This window comes from Neofelis nebulosa, chromosome 5, assembly GCF_028018385.1.
Source record: "Neofelis nebulosa isolate mNeoNeb1 chromosome 5, mNeoNeb1.pri, whole genome shotgun sequence".
NCBI classification, from domain to species: Eukaryota; Metazoa; Chordata; class Mammalia; order Carnivora; family Felidae; genus Neofelis; species Neofelis nebulosa.
In genome coordinates this window covers 7,945,393-7,965,114 of record NC_080786.1, presented here as the reverse complement: position 1 = coordinate 7,965,114, position 19,722 = coordinate 7,945,393, and the positions used below count along the sequence as shown (strand labels likewise).

Here is a 19,722-nt window from a genome sequence, read left to right as displayed (position 1 = left end):
ACAAGTGCCCTCCTCAATGCCCGTCACCCGTTTCCCCCTCCCCCACCCCCCCTCAGTTTGTTCTCTGTATTTAGAGAGTTTCATCAAACAGAAAGAGGCCAATTTTTCCCTTTGCCATTTCATCAAGGGATTATCCCTCCCTGGTGATTGATTTTGCTCTTTTCGTGTTGATCAAGTGAGGAGGGAAAGGACAGAGCCACTCCAAGCCTCTGTGACTCCCACGGGAAACAAGGCACTGAGCTCTAATGCCGGCCCCTGGGCAGTCTGTCTCCCCCTGCTGGCAGACCTCAGCGCCAACAGCCCCCCTTGCCTTCCCTTCCAGGGAGAAACGCTGCTCTTGGTAAGGTCCACCCTCCACCACAGGTGCTAAGAATAGGAGAAAAAGGAGAGCATGTTGGGAGAGTGGTGAGCAGGGCCCTGCGGTGGTCGGAGCCAGGTCAGGACTCAGTCGTACCCGGGCTCCACCACGGCCTCTGCTACGACACCTTGGCCAGATGACTGAATTCCCTGGGAGATGTGGAAACTTAGCCTTGTCCTGCACACAGTAAATGCGTCAACAGTTCTGACGCTTGACAACAACCAAGGTTTTCATGGAGATGGGTAGTCAGGGAGCCATCTATGATTTTGCTAGATCTTTAACAGGTGATGATCAGCTACCAGAGAGAACAGAGATCAAGCCTGATGGTCCAGTGAAGTTCCCAGAAATGAAGGACAGGGGCACCTGGGTGGCTCAGCAGGCTGAGTGTCTGACTTCGGCTCAGGTCGTGATCTCACAGTTTGTGGGTTCGAGCCCCACGTCGGGCTCTCCGCTTTCAGTGCAGGGCCCGCTTCAGACCCTCTGTCTCCCTCTCTCTCTGCCCCTCCCCTACTTGTGCTTTCCTCTCTCTCTCAAACATAAACACTAAAAAAAATGAAGGACCAAATCCTTCTATGGCAAACTCCTGTGTATTCAGGGGCTACATCCCTGACCACTCATCCCTCCAAGGTCTGGCAAGAAGACCGCCCTTCTGATACAGTCATTATTACGACATGTCAGTTCTGCCAAAGATTGTGAGCTCCTTGAAGGCAGGGATGGTCTTTTGGATGTGATGGTTGGTTACACGTCTGTGACTGAATTTACAGGATGTAAGATGGAGGTCTGGCGCTAAAGGAGCTGATGATCTATTGCCAAGGACACAATGAGCAATTTTATATGCCCTGCTCTTCCTTTTTTATATTTGCAAGCTTCTCAACTGTAAGCCACTGAACACATGTTTACATCATGACAAAAACGATATTTAATGTTGCATTTTCGGTGGTTCGCATGGTATTTTATGTATGTCCGTATGTGTCTTTAAGAGGTGGCTTGGGTCCATTTCTATGGTTCAAAAATGCTCCCCCACCTACAAAAGCCAAGCCCAAGAAATGAAAGGGGCCTTTGGGTCCAACATGGAAGATGGAATCTGTGTTCTTCATGAGAGCTGGGGACACCAGACTTTATAATCTATTTCAGGCAAGCTGCTCTTTCACACTATAAGAGAACTGTATCCTGACAGTCACAGAAGACCCCAAGATCTGGCTTCTACAGGTCTCAGGACGCTGCTGGCCAGGTCTCCAGCCAGGGTGCAAAAACCCCAGTTCTGAGACCCAGATCTGGTTTTGCCACAAATTCATTGCAATAAGCACATGGTCCAGCAGATGGCGCCACGATAATGCTTTTACTCAGCAGCTAGTCCAACCTCTGGCTCCTGGGAAGTGATGGGATTACTTGAGTCATTTACTTGCTCATTACCCTGACCGGACCTTTGTGCCACTTTTTCGTTCGTACCCATGACCTCTGCTTCTCTTCCCTTTCCTTTCTCTTACCCGCCCTAGCGTCCATGGAAGAAACAGGGCTGGTGATGTTGTCAGGAAGGGTTGACCTGAGTTAGCATCTGCACGTGCATTGCAAGGAGGGGCCAGAATGGTTGGTGGAATCGACGGTCCAGGAATATGAGGCTTGCAAAGCCAGCAAAGCCTCGCAGGGATGAACTTGAGAACCTGAGCTTGGAAACAGGCCTGCCTCAACTCTTCAGGCACTAACTAATGGGGTATGTTAGGCAGGGGGTCCGTGCCAGCTTCTCCTCCTGCTGTGTGGGATCCTGGGTGGAACCTCAGCTGTTCTACGCCTCAGTTTCCTCATGTAAAGGGATCAGTGTCAGGCCTGGCACCTCAAAAGCACTCGATGAATATCAGTCAAAACAAGAGTGTTTATTAAGCTCTGCCACCTAGCCCGGACAACGAGGAAACAAGCACGAGGAAACTGAGGCCGGGGTGGACTACTCTGCCCAAGCACATCGTTGGTCAGGGGGCAGAGGCAGGGCCTGAGCTCGGGTCTGTCTGGTTCCAGGCTGAAGCTATTCCATGCTGTGTGGAGCCTGTGCCGGAAGCCTGGGAACAATGAGCTCCTGGCTGATATGCTCCAGCCCGGCGGGATTTGCCACTTGAACCAGCTGGCTCTGTTGCTCTGGGCGAAACACGCAGCAGGACCACGAATTACCTCTGTTACAGCTTCCTTTGCATCATGTGCTGCCCACAGCCCTTGGAAGGGTATGCTGTTGCGATGGTGGCTAGGGCTATCAACGGGGCAGGCTCCCTGAGGCCCTGACCATGGCTCCCCAGTGGCCTTTGCTCTCACGGAGGCCGCGCCACAGGGAGAGAATGATTTTAGTATCAGGCGTTTGGGGGCCAAGGGATCAACAGTGGCGCCTGTATGAATAACAACTGAGACCAAGCTTTTGCTTTGGAGTTTTAGGGTCAGGCATAGATACTAAATTCAATCTGGTAATCATAACTGATGAGAAATACTTTATATGAGGGAGGAAGGGACTGAAACACAAGAGGAAAGGCTGAGAAGAATAGGGAGGAATAGAGAAGGGACAGAGAGGTGCCTCTTGGTCACCGGGCACATCCTAAGAGTCTGGAGCCTGCTGTTGCCATCGTTATTATCGGTAGGATCATCAAATTATTACTAAAGCAATTTTGTGTATATACACGCCCAAAGAGACAGGCCTTACATGAATCACAACCCCTGCAGTTTTAGGATATTGCACCTTAAGGCTTGGAAAGCTGGGTGGCACTGACCCCCCTCCTGGCAGGGAACCACACAATAAGGGAGGAAATTAAAAAGAGAACAGTCACAGTCAACTTTTTTCAAGAGAAGGGACGAGAGCTCCTGTCTGCCTGGGGATGGGCTCAGTGTGGTTGCAGATCAGCGAAAGTCACAGCGCCTGCACTGTCTGGGATTCTGCATAGTTATTCCCTGAGCCAGCGGGGGCCAGGTCAATGGGGCACTGAGGCCACGCAGATGGTCAGGGCCGTCCACGGTCCGGAGGTCAGGGAGTCCTCCTGGGATAGAAAGAGGCTGTCCTTAAGCCTGTTGGCCTCACCTGGGCAGATCTGGGTCAAGTACACTGAGGCCCAGGCTCCACTCCAGACCCCATGAGTCAGAACCGCTGGAGCGGGGCTCTGGCGGGTGACGCAGATGAGCATCCAGGGTGGGAACAGCAGGTGGGGAGGTGGGGACGACCAACTTTCACGAAGTCCCCGAGAACCAAGACTTGGCCCGCTGCTTCATGTCCGGGCTCTGGCCAGTGACCAGGCGTAGTTCTGCATTTATGCCCTCTGTTTATCACTTCATCTATTTATTTCTTCCTGTTTACCACTTCCTCCGTTTATCACTCCCTGTTTATCACTTCCTCTGTTTATCACTTCCTGTTTATCACCTCCTCTGTTTATCTCTTCCTGTTTATCACCTCCTCTGTTTATCTCTTCCTCTGTTTATCACTTCCTGTTTATCACCTCCTGTTTATCACCTCCTCTATCACGGCTGTTTATCACTTCATCTGTTTATCTCTTCCTGTTTATCACTTCCTCTGTTTATCCTGTTTATCATTTCCTGTTTATCACTTTCTGTTTATCTCTTCCTGTTTATCACTTCCTCTGTTTATCACTTCCTGTTTATCACCTCCTCTGTTTATCTCTTCCTGTTTATCACCTCCTCTATCACCTCCTCTGTTTATCTCTTCCTGTTTATCACTTCCTCTGTTTATCTCTTCCTCTGTTTATCACTTCCTGTTTATCACCTCCTCTGTTTATCTCTTCCTGTTTATCACTTCCTCTGTTTATCCTGTTTATCATTTCCTGTTTATCACTTTCTGTTTATCTCTTCCTGTTTATCACTTCCTCTGTTTATCACTTCCTGTTTATCACCTCCTCTGTTTATCTCTTCCTGTTTATCACTTCCTGTTTATCACCTCCTCTATCACCTCCTCTGTTTATCTCTTCCTGTTTATCACTTCCTCTGTTTATCTCTTCCTCTGTTTATCACTTCCTGTTTATCACCTCCTCTGTTTATCACTTCCTCTGGTTATCTCTTCCTCTGTTTATCACTTCCTCTTTTTCTAAAACCCTGGACCAATGCTGTGCAATAACACTTTCTGGAGTGATGGAAATGTTCTGCATCTGGGCTGCCTAATATTGTAGCCGCCAGCCAGAGGTGCTGCTGAGCACCGGAAATGTGGCCAGTGTGACAGAAGAACTGGGTTTTAAGCTTTGTTTCATTTTAACTAATTTAAATTTCAACGGTCACTTGGGTCTTGTGGCCACCATATTGGAGAGCACAGCCCCAGGACTTGGAGGTCACTGAGTCTGCTGATCTTATTCTATAGAGGAAGAAGCTAGATCAAAGGCTTTGGAACAGGAGAAAGGTGTTCATCTCCCAGCCCCACCAATCACAGGCTGTGGGACCTCAGGCAGTTTATGGCAAAGCGTTAGCGTCAGTTTACTTATCTATAAAATGGGTTCAATAATACGCGCATCCCTGCCTCATGGTGAGGGGTAAGAGAACCCTGAGGTGGGCAAACGAGTGCCTGCTCCTTGACCCGTATGCACTGCTGTCCCCTCCCCACACGGCCTCATCAGCAGTCACCAGGCCGCACAACCCAGGGGTTGCCGCTCAGCCCGGGTTCTAGGTGAATGGCTGTGCAATGTGGTGGTCTTGGCCACGGTAAGTCTCCCTTAGGCTCTCACTCCGGATGTGGTGCTGGCACAGACTCTTTCACGGCAGGGGAGTGGGGCCAAGTGCAGGCCAGGGGCCGGCAGAAAGCACCAGCTTAGCCCTCAAGGGCAAGCATTTGGAGAAGCTGACCCTCGTCCGCTGGGTGTGTCACCGCCTGAGGCCCCAGGCTGGCCCTGCCATGGTGCCGGTCAGAGGGAAAGGGCTTGGGGTCCTGACCAAGGGAAGTCAGGCTGCGGTCTATCCAGGGGTTAAGCCCCAGGTGTAGCGTCACATGGAAGTCTGAAGGCAAGAGAGGAAGGCAACAGGCCAGAGACAGGGACAGAGGGAGGAAGGCATGAAACATGGTGGGAAGTGGTGGGTCAGGGGCACCGGAAGGGGCCCTGCCCTGTCCTGCAGGCCCTCTTGGGGGCCTCGGCCGGCCAGCTTGTCCTGTTAGTTTGTTAATGTGGTTGCAGCCAAATGAGACGGCAACTCAGGCAGAGGAGGGATGCAGGCTTCTCTGTCCCCGCACAGCCAGAACTTGGCTTATGCCTTTCCGAACAGCCAGCTAATCAAGACTCGAAGGGTTCTTATCACCGAGGGCTGGGTAAGGCACAGGCTCTCCTTCCAGACGTTTTTGCAAAGCTCTAATCACACTGCTGTCTTTAAACCAAACCAGGAGCTACAAATGGTTGTTCGCGAGAGTGTGGATCACAGCGTTTTGCTGAGACCTTAATCCACATGTTCTCCTTCCTTCACGGGTATCCTGGAAGCCAGAGGGGAAGCGCTCAAGTCCGGGCCATGACTGAGTCCCCACAGATCAACATCCTGCCATCAGGTGGCCATGGCCCTGTATCCGAGAAACCCCTGCCACGTGCCTGATGCTGAGCTGGCCCAACGCCAGAACATACGTGACCAGTGACAACCGGGGGCTGACGCTAGTGGCCGCTACGTGGAACAGGCTGTGCCAGGGACCTGGCTGCATGCTGGATTTCCCTTCACTTCCAGATTCAGGCTGCTCTGTTTGGGGCTGCTCCCATGAGTACAATGTGGTTGGAGAAAGACGAAGCATTCATGTCTCTCTGCCTGATGTTGTTGACAAAAATATGCTATTTACATATTGCAAATCACAGTATGGGCACAACTCACAGGGAGAGGCCAGCAGAGGACTTCTTCGATCAAACATCAAAATTCATGGGGCACCTGGGTGGCTCGGTCGCTGAAGCGTCCAACTTCCGCTTAAGTCATGATCTCACAGTTCGTGAGTTCGAGCCCCGCGTCGGGCTCCGGGCTGGCAGCTCGGAGCCTGGAGCCTGCTTCAGATTCTGTGTTTCCCTCGCTTTCTGCCGCTTCCCCGCTTGCACTCTGTCTCTCTCTGTCTCTCACAGAAATAAATGAAACACTAAAAATAATTTTAAAAATTAAAGATGAAGTTGTCAGTGATAGCAGCCAGCTCGCGATCTTATCCCCTCGGTAAGGTGCCCACACTCCTGCCAAGCCCTACGACCTGGGTGGTTAAAGTGTTGTGCAAGAAGGTGTAACAATGTCCTTTATGGGGTGTTCCCAAACTACAGCCTCAAGGACCCCCTCCCACCCCCTCTCCCACAGGTAGATGCAAGCCGTGGGTTAGGTGGACACAGCCTGCAAAGCACTGCATCAAAGAGATTCAAGAGGTACTCGATCCGAGACGACTTCCATTAGGCCTTGGTCTATGTCGAAATCTGGAAACAAATCATATTCTGCCATTTGCCTCAGGAAAAGTGAGTAAGAAACGCGTCAGCTTTGTCTGCCTTGATGTGGAAGCCAAAATGACAATTGTGCTGTGCAGAGGTCAGGCGTTGGGCGAGACAGACTTTCTGGTGAGAAAAGGACCCCTGAGAAGCTTTGACGTAGCCACGGGAGTCCCGTGCGACTCTGACCTGTGCCCGCCGCGGGCCTGCGTCCCGGGTGGACTAGAGTCTCTCCACCCGGCCGAGGGGCTGAGCAGGGGGTCCCCCCCGGGAAGCTTCAGGGCTGCTTTCGGCCAGTGCTTGATTGGGGGGTGTGCGTGAAGCACTTTGTCGCCCCGCTGTGGAAAGGTGGGGCCGCTGCATTCTGGCTCATTCCAGCGCCCACTGTCCCACGTGTCTGGTGACATGCAGAGTGTCTCCAGTCTCTGTGAGGGGACAGGAATATCATTTCTAGGCTGCGCTGTGAACATGGGGGGTCCCCTGGAACATCTGGCGGGGAAACAGGCAGTTCATATCCAATGAGCCAGGAGACGGGAGCAGGGCAGAGCAGAGGAAGTGCTCAGAGCCAGGAGACCCGGATTCTGGTCCTGCCTCCTCCCCCAACTTCATTCCAGTGGCTCAGACTAGGTAGGCCTCAGTTTACCGCCCTGTAAAATGGGGGTTATAACTGGTGCTCTTGCGTGAACCGAATGAAATAATACGTGGGAATACCCTGTGAGTTTAAAGCCTACGTTAGGGAAAACTATTGGCCATATGCTATTCCTATAGATGTCCGACAATCCCTCAGTTACTGCTATTTATTAGTTACAGTTTCTATGATGACTCCCAAGTCCGTCTGCATCCGTTAGTTACTGTGCAGAGCTGCGGGCAACTGACATGACCAGAGAGCATTGGAGGAGTGTGTTTCCGGGGAGTGAGTCTCTCCCCTGCCCTGGGGAAGCAGCGCGGGGTCAGGGTGGGGGAGGGGAGCTTCCGGCCTCCCATGAAGAAAAAACAGGATGGCCCAACATGCAGTGAGTGGCCAGAGGCATCCAGTGGGTGAGCTGAGACAGCGGCAGAGAAGCAAGATGATGCCTTCTGGCTGCAGGGGGAGGGGTGGGGAGAGGGCACCCGGGAGGACACGAGGCAGGGGCTGGGCTGGGGGGGAACGGGGTGGGGGGACTGTGAGTCGGAGCAGACTGATCAGTGACCCACTGACAGCTGCTGCCCTAGCTGACCAAAGCACAGCGGGTTCAGCTCGCAACTCGCAGAGGTCCCTTGATGATACTGTGGCCTCAGTTCTGAAACGTAGAAATAAGGTGATAAGAAGAAGAACAATATCTATCATTTGGGGAATGCCATCTCCATGAAAAGTGGCCAGTAGCCACGTCTCATTTAGTTACCGTTCTAGTCTATTCCTTGAACACATTAAGTTCCTTCCTGCTCTGAGCCTCCGTGCATGCTGTTCCTTCTGCAGGAATGCTCTTCCTCTCACTGCTCCCAAGTCTCTGAAACCTTAGTCTCAGGTGACCTCCTAGGAAGGGCTTTCCCTGACCGGCCTCCTAGCCAAGCTTTCACCTGCCTCAGTACTCTGTTCCTGCCATCTTGGCTCCTCTTGACGACAATGACTAGAGTTTGTCCCCTTGTATTTCTCTTATTATCCCTATTTTACAGACAGTTACTAAACAGCTGCTCAAGGTCACGGTTAAGGGCAACTCCAGACTCTCATGCCCAGAAGTGCCAGAGGCAGAGCGCCCAAGCCCCCTGGGCTTGCCTCTGACCCCTCAGCTCGCGGCCAGGTCTGGGTGCTGTGGAGATCTGCACCTCCTGGAGACCCCCAAACCTGACTCTTCGAGTTTCCTTCAGAAAGACCCCCGGAAAGCAGGGTGACGCTGTGTATGCAGCCTGAGCCCGCGAGGGCAGGGATCACTTAGCAAAACATCTGAATGACAGGCTATTTGAAGGTCGTGTGCCTCTCCCTTCTCTGAACCCCAAATCCATCTCTGGTCTCAACCTTTCAACCGAGTGCCTATCACCGTGGACTGACTCTTTTCCCGGTCCTGCTTTGCCAACCAGGCTATTGAGTCCCGGAGGGCTGGGATCGGGTCTCCTACTTATTTTATGGAGGAGCACACACAACGAACAGCAGTCAAGCTGACAGCATGTTGGCAAGGGAAGCTTCTGCCAATAAATCAATGACGTTAAAGCTCTGACAAAGCCATCAAGGTGCCTCTCGTCACCCCCCGTGCATCTGGTGGTGGTGAGGCCACGGAGCATCACTTCCGGAGTTGCACGCCGACCACGCAGCTGGTGTGCACGCCCTTTTCTCGACCCTTGACCCCAAGGAGGGGCAGGATACAGGCTTGGCATCGCTCTTCCCACGTCTGACTGCCCAGTTCGGCACAGCGCCTGTGTGCTGCCCCGTCCCTTCCCCCTGCCAGGTCCGTGGGCGCCGACAGCTTCTAGAACACGAGCCCTGCCTACCAGTCCCTGTGTTTCGGGCTGAATCTCCACCAGGAAGGCCCGGCTCCGCAGCCTTAGCCTCCGTCCTTCCCAGCAGCCCCCGTGTCCCCCGTGGGGCCGCTTAAACCAGTGAAGGATTTTACAGAGACATCAGCAGGCCCAGACCCTTGGGTCCCAGGAAGGCCACCGTGCTTTGTGATTCGGCCCTTGGCTTAATTTCAAGGTGACAGGCAGAAAGGCCGGAGCCCCTTCCTTCCCGACTTCCCAGCCGTGTCCAGATGTGGCCGTGGCCACTTTGGCGGCAATTTTCTCACGGTCACCTCTCAGGTCCGCTAAGGCAAGGGGCGGAAGTTGTAAGGACACACGTGGCCCTCATACAGGTGTTCTTTTCACAGGGCCAGTACAACTCTTTCCAGAAGGAGCATGCTTACTGACACCTTTGTTCTTCCTAAATTGGTCTCTGTGTAAAAACCCGCCTCCATATTCCTTAGGAGCCCGACTGTGTTTCCTCCCTCTGTCCCCTCCCAGGCCCCCCCCCCCCACACTTTCTCTGTTCCGCACCCCGTCCCTCCTTCAGGAACCCTTGGCACACCAGTCAACTACAGATGGTTGGGCGTGGCAGCCCCACGTCCATGGGGACAACGGCTCTGACCTGTGCCTGATGCAGGACATCTGCATGGGAGGGGGGGCCTGGGACTCACCCAGAGGGTGGAGGGAGCTCGGGGGCCTCCCAGGGGGGCTGCGGTCCCCTCATCAGCGGCCTCTGCACTGCAGCTCTGGGGCTGTGACCACTCTGGCTCTTCTCCCATTTGCTGCTCGCCTTTGTTCTTCTGTTTTCTTATGATCTGGGGAGGAAGTGGGTGACACAAGGGGGCAAGTTACTGGCAAGGCCTTTGGGTGCTGGGTGGAGCAAGTGGGGCCACCTCTGGGATTTTTTTAGCCACTTTCTTTTAGCCACATTTAAGGGCTTAGTTTCAACAGAATACCAGCCCGTTTCAGATCTGCCTTACGGTAAAAACGACACAACTACAGCCCTAAACATTCTACAGCACTTTGCGGTTTATAAGTAATCCTTTTGTGATGCTGACAACTTCTATTTATTAAGGGCCAGCACATGCCAGGCTGTTTCAGGCACCGTATATGGTCTACCTCATTTAATCATCGAGATAATTCTCAGGGCTGTGTTCTATAACTCTTCCCATTTTACAGATGAGGAAACGGGCTCGGCGAGGTTAAGTTATCAGTTAAGGCCATAGAGCTCATGAATACTGGAGCTGCATCTCAAACCCAGAGTCTCTGGCTATAAATTCTGGTTTCAGGAAGCGCTGGCAGAGTCTGTGAAGCGGGCAGGTACCAAGAGCCATCAGGGAAGGCTTCTGCTCGTTTGTACCGCTTGCTACGTGGGGCACAGCCATTTGGATATAATGAGTCCATTTATACACTGGTGTCTGGGCTCCCAACCTCTTGTAGGCAGGAAGCAGCTGAGAGAACGGCTGAGCCACTGATCTAAGTGTATCCGTCAATGTCTTTGTAGACCAGACAGGATGAGAAAGCGGGAGGCTGAGAGCCAGGGGGAGTGATGAACTGATGTTCACCACGCCTCGGGCAGACCAGGGCCGGATGGAGGCGTACGCCCATCTCCAGAGTCCTGTACCAGCTGTCTGTGCCCCCACAGGGTGTGTTCGACCCGTGACTTGTTTGCTTGGTTCGTAGGTCTCCAGCTTAGAAGCAGCCGAATCTGGGTTGAACGTACTTTGAGCTGTGGGTGGGATGAGACGCTTGGGGGTCTCTGGGTGGACTGAGTGTGCACGGCATCAGGGACATGGATTTTTGTGACCCAAAAGGACGGCCGAACGTGCTCATCGCTCCCCGCATGCAGTCCTTTGTTGGGTGACTCCTCATCGCTGCCGGGACAGGGAGAATATACTTCCCACCTTGGCTGTGGCCGACTGTGCGCCTTGCTTTGGCCAATGACGGGTGAGGAGGGAGTGGGCAGCGACAGGTGTCAGGGCGGAGCCTGGGCCCTCGTCCACACCACTGCTTCCTCTTGGTCTCCTGTGCTTCTGTCCTGGCTGTGTAGCTGACGTGCCTTCAGTCCGGCCCCAGAATGAACACATTGCACGGACTAGATCCCAACCCATAGCTTGAGGTGCGGTCACTGCAGATGCACGCGCGAGAAAGAGACTGCAGTATGATAAAACGTATGTGTGGTCTTTGACCCTGGTTCCCGGCACAAAGCTTGGAGCGTCGTCGTTAGGCTAATGAGGTGATGAGCCAGACCACTATCCAGATGGAGGCTGGTGGCCAGAAAAGCCAACCATGTGAACCATGGGACTTTCAGCCCCACCTTCAGCCTCCCTCGGGGCGAGGGAGGAACTCTATGCGCCTGACTGGTGCACGCACTGATGTGCTGGGAGTGAGCGTGGCGGGCGGAGAGGGCATGGAGGTCTGCACACCCCTCCTACACAGGCCTTATTACCCTATGTATCTCTTCATCTGGCTGTTCATTTGTCTCCTTTATGATAAACCAGTAATTGGAAGTATAGCGCTTTGCCGAGTTTTATGAAAATCATCCGACCCGAGGGCAGTCATGGGAATCCCTGAATGAGTAGTAGCCTGGACAGGAGTGCTGTCACTTGGGCGTACCTGAAACTTCACTGGTATCTGGAGTGGGGGCACTCTAGTGGGGCTGAGCCCTTGGCTTGTGAGGTCTGTGCTAACTCTGAGTACACAGTGTCAAAATTGAATGGAATTGAATTGAACTGAATTGAATTGAATTGAATTGAATTGAATTGAAGAACACCCCTGTGGCGTCAGAGAATTGCCTGTGGAACACAGAAATAATCCCGCTCAGAGGCACAGAGTTTTGGGGTGGCTGGCTTCTCAACAGTAATTAACTGACACACCATGTAAGGGACAGTTTAGGGCATAGAGGTAGCAGGGGGTGACTGCAGGTTTTCTTCAGCAAGAGACTATTTGAGAGGTGTGAGAAGAGGACACACGTATACACACGCATGCACGTGCACACACACACTCGTGGGAGGCCCAGGGGACAGGAAGACAGTGAGTAACCTGCTCCGTGCTGAGTTCCTGGCTCCCCACCCACTAGCTCCATCCATAAAGGCAACCATATTCGACCCCTCTGCTTACGTTTTGCCGGGCAATGCAAATCCTTTTGCACTGGCCCCCAGAGCACAAGAGGGGAGAGTGACAAGGCACAGAAACGGCGCCCAAGGCAACAATGGTACCCACAGGTGCGCCTCAGCCGGCCAGAGGCCCTGGTCTGGGCCAGGGTGACGAACTGCAGTGCGGGAGGCCAGGGTCTACCTACCTTCTGCAGGATGGTCGTGGCCAGTTCGTCCGTCAGCTCCTCCTTGTGGTCCCGCAGGTAACTGGCCTCATTCTGCTTGTCCTGCAGAAGGAGGGAAGAGAAGGGCCGCATGCTGTGGGTGGGTCGGGGGACCCGGCAATCACTTTCTTGGGAGTTCTGACCACAGAGGCAGAGGGAGGGTGGGCCCGGCCCTAGTCAAGGACAGACACCATGAGGCCGGTTTGCTGAGAACCTATACTTTGTCCTGGCGGCCAGGACCTTGACCCGCACCTCCCCCCAGGGAGGAGAAGGGCGTCGTACCAGACTGTCCCCATAGGCTTCTGCTTTGGAAATTGCCTCCTCGATGGCCTCTTCAGCCACCCGCAGGGCGACAGCCAATGTGTCCATCATGCTGTGTCCTAGACAGGAAACAGAACACAGACCACTTTCGGAAAGGGAAAGACAAGTAAAATGATGGTTCCACTTTACTGCTTGTGTTTAAGTCTTGCAGGGGCCCGGTGATAAGTTCCCCACTGTTCACCCTGGCCCCTAGTGGTTCCCACTCACCCTCAACTCCAGCCACAACAGAATTGCTGCAGAGTTATTATCTCTCCCTTTATGATCCCCATATCTTGGGCTTCCTTCCTCTGGTCCCTGCTCTGTAACTGAGCTGGTTTCTGGGGACCCCAAGCCTGGGCCCAAGCATTCCTCCTCTGAAAATCCTCCTGTCCAGATCCCTTCTGTCTACCCACCTTGGCTGGATATCCATCTGAGGTTCTGCAGTTCCTTCCCGTGGGGCCAGAAAGACTGTCCCTCCCCGCACAGGTCATTCTCAGAGAGCACGACTGGATCACACGGTCCCTCTTGTGCCCTAACACTGAGCATGGCTCCCGACACACAGAGTGGCTTACGGATAACTGCACAGAGGGACTCCATGTAAGGAAATACTGGTTCTTCTAAACCAAGTCTATCACTAACAACTCTGACCAAGTTCACCAAGCTTAACCACCTGCTGGCCCCAGACTGAGTGTCACATCCATGGCCCACAGTTAATCTCTACAAGAATCCACTGAGTAGGTGCCATCTGACAGACAAGAGAACTGAAGCATAGAGAGGTCAAGCAACTTGGCCAAGGTAACTCAGGGAGACAGGAAGAGAGATGAAGTTGGGATCCAGACTGTCTCCAAAGCCCTCGATTTTAACCGCAAAAGCGAGACAAATACAAGCTAACATGATTTAGAGTCTAATGCTATCGTTATTTTTAGCAAGCCTATTTTTTGCAAATGGCATATTGTTTGCAAATGGCGACAGGTGGATAGAAATGTCCCCATGTCAAAGGACTTTTGCAAGGTGACAAAATTCTTTAATTTTTTTTTTTTATTTTGGAGAGAGAGAGAGACATGGAGTCCAATGTAGGGCTTGGTCCTGGAACCCTGGGGGGTGACCTGACACTAAATCAAGAGTCAGACCCTCAACCAAGTGAGCCACTTGGGTGCCCCAACCACATTCTTTTTGGATCTAAGTGATTGGAAGAGTTCTGCTTCCCCAGAAGCTAGATTTCTTCTTCTTACTTGAAAGTGCGAATTTCTATCATCCCTCTCTTAGTTCAGCCCGGAAACCTGATTCACACCAGGCACAAGAACACAGGTCTGCAAGGGCTGCGTGCCTATGTCTTCTTTGCCCGGATTTCAACTTCCTGTTTCCATTTATAATCTCCTCCTCATGCATTATTTAACACATGCAAACCTCCTGAAAGCTGCCTCAAATCCTTTGTAGAGCGAGACTAGGTGTAAATACATCAACTCACTCATTAATCAATCAAAAAAACTTAATTCAAGCTTCTTAGGCTCCTAAAGACACAAACGTGGACCCAGATTGGCATCTGGCAGACATGAGTAAATCTCTAAAGCCAAGCCGGTCAAGCTCAGAGCGATCCAGCCGGCTGACGGGTCCATTGTAAGCGGACTATGATGATAGCCACAAGACACCCGGATTGGGGCGACCCAGGTCGAGGCTCTGCGCACCTCAGGGTGCCCGACTGAACATGTATTTTCCCTAATGTCTCCACTCGAACAGGCTACAAAATTGAGGTTGTCATGACACCAAGTACTCCCTGGAGGACACTGGATTTCCCATGTCTCTTCTTCAAGATACTAGCCAATATATTTGTCACAGAAGAAGTGCTTGTAAGCTCTTGCTGGTTCTGTGAGGGGCCCCATGATGCCTTGAGAGACAAACCAAGTCCACGGTCCTGTGTGCTTCTGGGTGGCGGGGATCATTACCCAGCTCCACGGGTCCCGCACAAGTACGAGCCTGGAGCCATAACCCAAAGGCTCTGGATGCTGCGGTCGTGACTTCCAGAGGAGGAGGAAATGGAGCACTGAAGATGGTTTAGCTTGAAAGTGAAGGTTCAGGTCGGTGCCACAGAGGGAAAGACTGTTGGGGGGTGTAGAGGAAGGAGAAGAAGCCAGAGGCAGACTGACCTAAGCTCAGAAGGCCAGCAGACAACGGGATGGTCAGTTATAGGCATCAACCTGGCTAGGCTACTGTACCCAGTTATGTAATCAAACTGGGGTTATGAAGGTATGTTGTGGATGTGGTTAGCATCTACAGTAGTTGACTTGAAGCGAAGGGCACTGCCCTTTAGGTAACGTGGGTGGGCGTCATCCAAGCTGTTGAGAGCAAAGGCCTTAAGGGTACCAACTGAGGTTTCCGAGAGAAGAAAGCCTGTCTCAAGACTGAAGCATGGACTTCTGTCTGAGTCTCCCGGCTACTGACCTACACTGTAGACTTCAGGCTTACCAGACCCCACAACTGTGTGTGAGCCAAGTCCCTAAAATAAAATAAAATAAAATAAAATAAAATAAAATAAATCTGTGTGTGTGTGTGTGTGTGTGTGTGTGTGTGTGTGTGTGTGTATGTCCCACTGGTTCTGCCTCTCTGGAGGACCCTGGTGGATATGAACGGTCACCGAAGGCAATATCAATACCAGGGAATTGTGGGCAGGAGGTGCTCAGGCCATGGATGTCAGAATATCAGGATAGAAATTGAAGGACAGAATTGGAAACAGAGCTGACAGGAACTTGAGTGGCTGGGGCAAAGTGGCAGGGAGGGGGGCTGAGGGAAAGGGAACTCTTGCCGGTGGAGCTAGGCGGCTGAGGACCTTGATTAGGATGGGCTGAGGTTCAGATCACTGTAGGATTTACAGGGCTTAATAATCAAGCTTTGGAAATGTGAGTTTAGATCTCTGGGCTGAAATGAGTGCCAGGCATTGCAGCCTCGGCAGTGAACGGAGGTGCACGGGGGGCACAGGGGTGTAAGGTGCCCCGTGGAGAGGTTCCAGGCAGCAAGGATGGAGGAGGATGGGACCTTCCTGGGAAGGCACCCAAAGGAGAGAACGGAGAGCAGCTGTAGGGCGCCAGAAGCCGGGGACTCAGGAGGCTCTCAAGGTCCAGCGCTCAGGAGAAGGAGGTGAAATAGTGGAGAAGGTTTTATTTGAAACCGGAAGTTTGTTTGGCTTTTAACTTGTGCTCTAAGGGGACTATTATATTGGTATAAAAAAAGGAGAAGTGAATCAGGAAATGACACATTCTTTATAAGAATATTTTTATTTTATTATTATTTTTAAATGTTTATCTATTTATTTTGAGAGAGAGAAGCAGAGAGAGAGAGAGAGGGAGAGAGAGAATCCCAAGCAGGCTCCGCATTGTCAGCACAGAGCCGGATGCGGGGCTCGAGCTCACGGACTGTGAGATCATGACCTGAGCCAAAACCGAGAGTTAGACGTTCAACTTACGAAGCCACCCAGGCACCCCTGTAAGAATAGTTTAATATGAGCTACGCGGGTGTATTCATTATTATATTCCAACTCTGGAAGATGGTATTGGAGCTCTGACTCACCAGGTGATGTGAGGTACCCAGGGGTGGGGCAGCAAATGTGTTTCTTTAGGCCACGCCTGGCATATACTCACCAATTTCGACGATGGAGTCACACAAATGGCAACAACAAGAATGCCCGTGGAGACTCACACACAGCCACAAGCAGTTGTGTCCAGCGGTTACAGTGCAACCGGGAGACCCTGACGGGGTCTGAAGGTGTTCCTAGCCCTCCAACTTCCCGTTAGCTATAAACTCTTAGGCAAACTCACCTTCAGACTGTCTATAAAATGTTGAATCACTGCCTGACACACTTCCTTCATTCTCCAGGTTTGCCTCGAAAAAGCTTCCTCCTACAGGGAGGGAGAAAGCGGGACAGAGAATAGGATTATCACAGGTCCCCAGGGAGCACAGGTGCACGGTCACAGAACTGGCAGGTCACCCGTACCCACTCTGATTAAGTCAGCTTTGCAAACAGGTTTAGGGAACCTCTGGGTTTTATAATAATGCTACAGTTTTGGACCAGTCACCCTTTTCTTCTCACAGTGATTTGTGGTGTTACATTGCTGCCTCCCCTAGCTTTCTTCCGGTACCTTCTTTGGAGGCAGCGTGGAGTCAAAAACAGAACAACAGATCGAAGTCAGAGACATGAAAGGTTGATTCCTGGACCTGCAAATTACTAGCCATGTGACCTTGAGTCTGTGACTTAACCTCTCGGACACTCGGCTTCCTTACTAGAAGAAAGAGAAATCTCAAGAGCTCGTGACGGTGATGAGACCCTGGGGTTTGGTCTTTAGCTGCGGTCTGTGGCACTGACCCACACAGCTGCCTTTAGCTCATGATTTAACTATCACCCTTCTCTTCTGTAGAAGGGAGTCCACGTGGAACAAGCCCAGAGATAGCCAAGGTCAACCCCCTGGCATCTGATCTTTGAAGGCCCGCTGCCTCTCCTCTGGTCTTCTTTGAATCGAACACACAATCCTAATCTTAATCCAGGCCGGGCAGAGCAGTTGGCTAAGCCCTTTTTAAAGCCCTTTTCCAAGTTGGGGATTTTTATGATATGTGTTCATTCACCAAATGAGATCTCTGAAGATGGGGATGATGGGACTCTTTTAAAGTCACTGGATATTATATCCCTGGTACCCAAGATAGCACCTAACAGTGGGTGGCTCAAGAAAAATGGATTGGATTGGATGTTGGTGGGAACACTGATGGAACCCAGAAAATAAATATGGGTCTATGTGCCTTAGCTCAAAACGGGGCAAATGCCAGTAATGCTATGTCAAACTAAGCAACAGGCCTCCAGTGCTTATAATACACCCTGTGCTTTCTTGGATGGCTGTTAGGGGGCCTCCCATGTGGGAAATCCAGGGGTAAATGCTATAGGTATTTGAGGCAGGTTTAATAGCTGGCTACCTTCACGAAACAAGCCATTAGTGGGTAGCCTGTCATGGCGACTCACTCTGACCATATATCATTCTCCGTGTTTGTGTTTTTTGCCCAGCCTTTCATAATATATATGAAGTCCATTTATTCTAGCTCTGTGACCCTGAAGATGTGGCTTTGTCTTTCTGGGCCTCAGTGTCTTCACTTACGATGTAAGGCTTTAAGATGTCATCTCTGCAGACCCTAAGCTACAGATCTTAGTGCAAATATTTCACTGTGGCGTGGCTACAGCCAGTATTCATTCATCCATCCGGCCAAGAGTCCACAAGCACCTACTAACTAGGTGCCTGGCTCTGGGCTGGGTGTTAGGGTATACTGGTGAGCAAAGCCAGAAATCCTTGCTGCCCTGACCAATTGGATAGTCTAGTGGGAAAGAATTCATCAATCAAAGATTTATGTAAGTCAATGTAAAATTATAGATACGTTAAGTGCCCTGACTGGGTGGTTCATAGTATGGTGGACGTGTCTAACAGGGACAGTGAGTCACCAGCCAGAGGGGTGGTGGGCAGGCGGGCAAACAGCATGCACAGGGAAGGCGGTGGGGGTAGCAGGTGTATCTGAGGACCTAAACAGGAGGCAGTGTGGCTGGGCTTGGAGACCCAGACCACACAGGGCATGGTGACCGTATCTTTATTTTTTGATCTTTATTCCAACAGCCACATGAATAGCCAGTGAAGCTTCCATGGAGGTGATCTGGTCAGATTTGCACGTCCAAGTGCACTCTGGCTGCCATCGGGAGAACGCCTTGGTGGGGGCAGTGAGGAAAGGCAGGGAGTGGAAGCCCTGAGTGCAGTGTGCTCTCAGTTGAGGGTCTCCGCCACCTACTGGGAAGAGTACTGAGGCAGGGCGGCAAGTGGGGGAATGTGCAGACCAGGAATGGTCTGGGAAACAGAGAGACCCGGGCATGTTTACAGATCAATAGGAAGGAACCAGTTAAGAGAGAGGCTGGCTTAGCAAGAAGGAAGGGATGCATGACCTTGAGACCTTCCTGGAAGGTGACAGGATCCAGTGTAGGGGTGCATACTACCTGCCCTGTGAAGGAGAAGGTGCGGTCATCTGCCGAGAGAATGGGGGAGGGTGGAGGGGGGAATGAGCAGAGAGAAGATCTAGAAATATCTTGGGGAGAATGAGCTGCCCAGAGGGCAAGCTCTTGCTCCGCATGATTTTGAACTTTCTAGTACAGCATCTCTCCCCCCGTGTCCCTTTAAATTCACAGGTGGGATCTTTCAGTGTTATTTAGGAATGGCAGAAAGCGGCTGAACTGTTCTGGAAAGCACTGATGTGGCAATCACACCAGGTCATCCTATCTTTCGTGAGTTGCAGGAACCTCTGATTTCACACGGCTCAGCATTTTCAGAAGACCACGTTTGTCAGTCAAATCCCAGATGAAGGATGTTATAGACCTTTACAGGAATCACATCCAAAATAGATATACAGTGTTCATGAATAAAAAGGCAGGGCTTATTTCTCCCATTTTATTTATCCCATAAACGCGTATTTATCCAATAAACGTTTGTTTATCCAATAAACGCGTATGTTATTTATCCAACTGTCTAGAGATTAAGTACATTAATAACGACTACATTTATCATTTCACGTAGTGCCGCTTCTCTCTAGGGTAACCATTAAAAATGTCACGCTCAATCTATCGGATGAATCAGGTGAGCACTCGTTACCATTGGACACTATATTTTTAAAAAATTTATTTACTTATGATCTGACTTCTCCAACTGGCCTGCTGGCCCTGGGATGGTAGGGTGTTGTCTGTCTTGTCACTCAAACCAGGTGGGCACACAGTAGGTGTTCAATACATGTTTGCTGCATGTTTATTAAAGGAATGACTACATCTTAGATCTATCTGATGGAACTAATGGGTCTCCTTGTAGGCCTGGCCTATCCGG

The 19,722-nt window shown here is 51.5% G+C and overlaps 1 protein-coding gene across 5 annotated transcripts in view; it reads right to left on the bottom strand.

Annotated features, from left to right (window-relative positions):
* The window catches only part of MYRIP (myosin VIIA and Rab interacting protein), a 370,434-nt gene that overhangs the window by 75,996 nt on the left and 274,716 nt on the right, over nt 1–19,722 (bottom strand). For all 5 annotated transcript variants that reach the window (XM_058729485.1, XM_058729487.1, XM_058729486.1 and 2 more), the window contains 4 exons: nt 16,648–16,728; nt 12,821–12,918; nt 12,521–12,601; nt 9,891–10,034 (listed from right to left, as the gene is read on the bottom strand). In XM_058729485.1, coding sequence (XP_058585468.1) covers nt 9,891–10,034; nt 12,521–12,601; nt 12,821–12,918; nt 16,648–16,728 — 404 coding nt within the window. The remainder of the gene's footprint in view (nt 1–9,890; nt 10,035–12,520; nt 12,602–12,820; nt 12,919–16,647; nt 16,729–19,722) is intronic.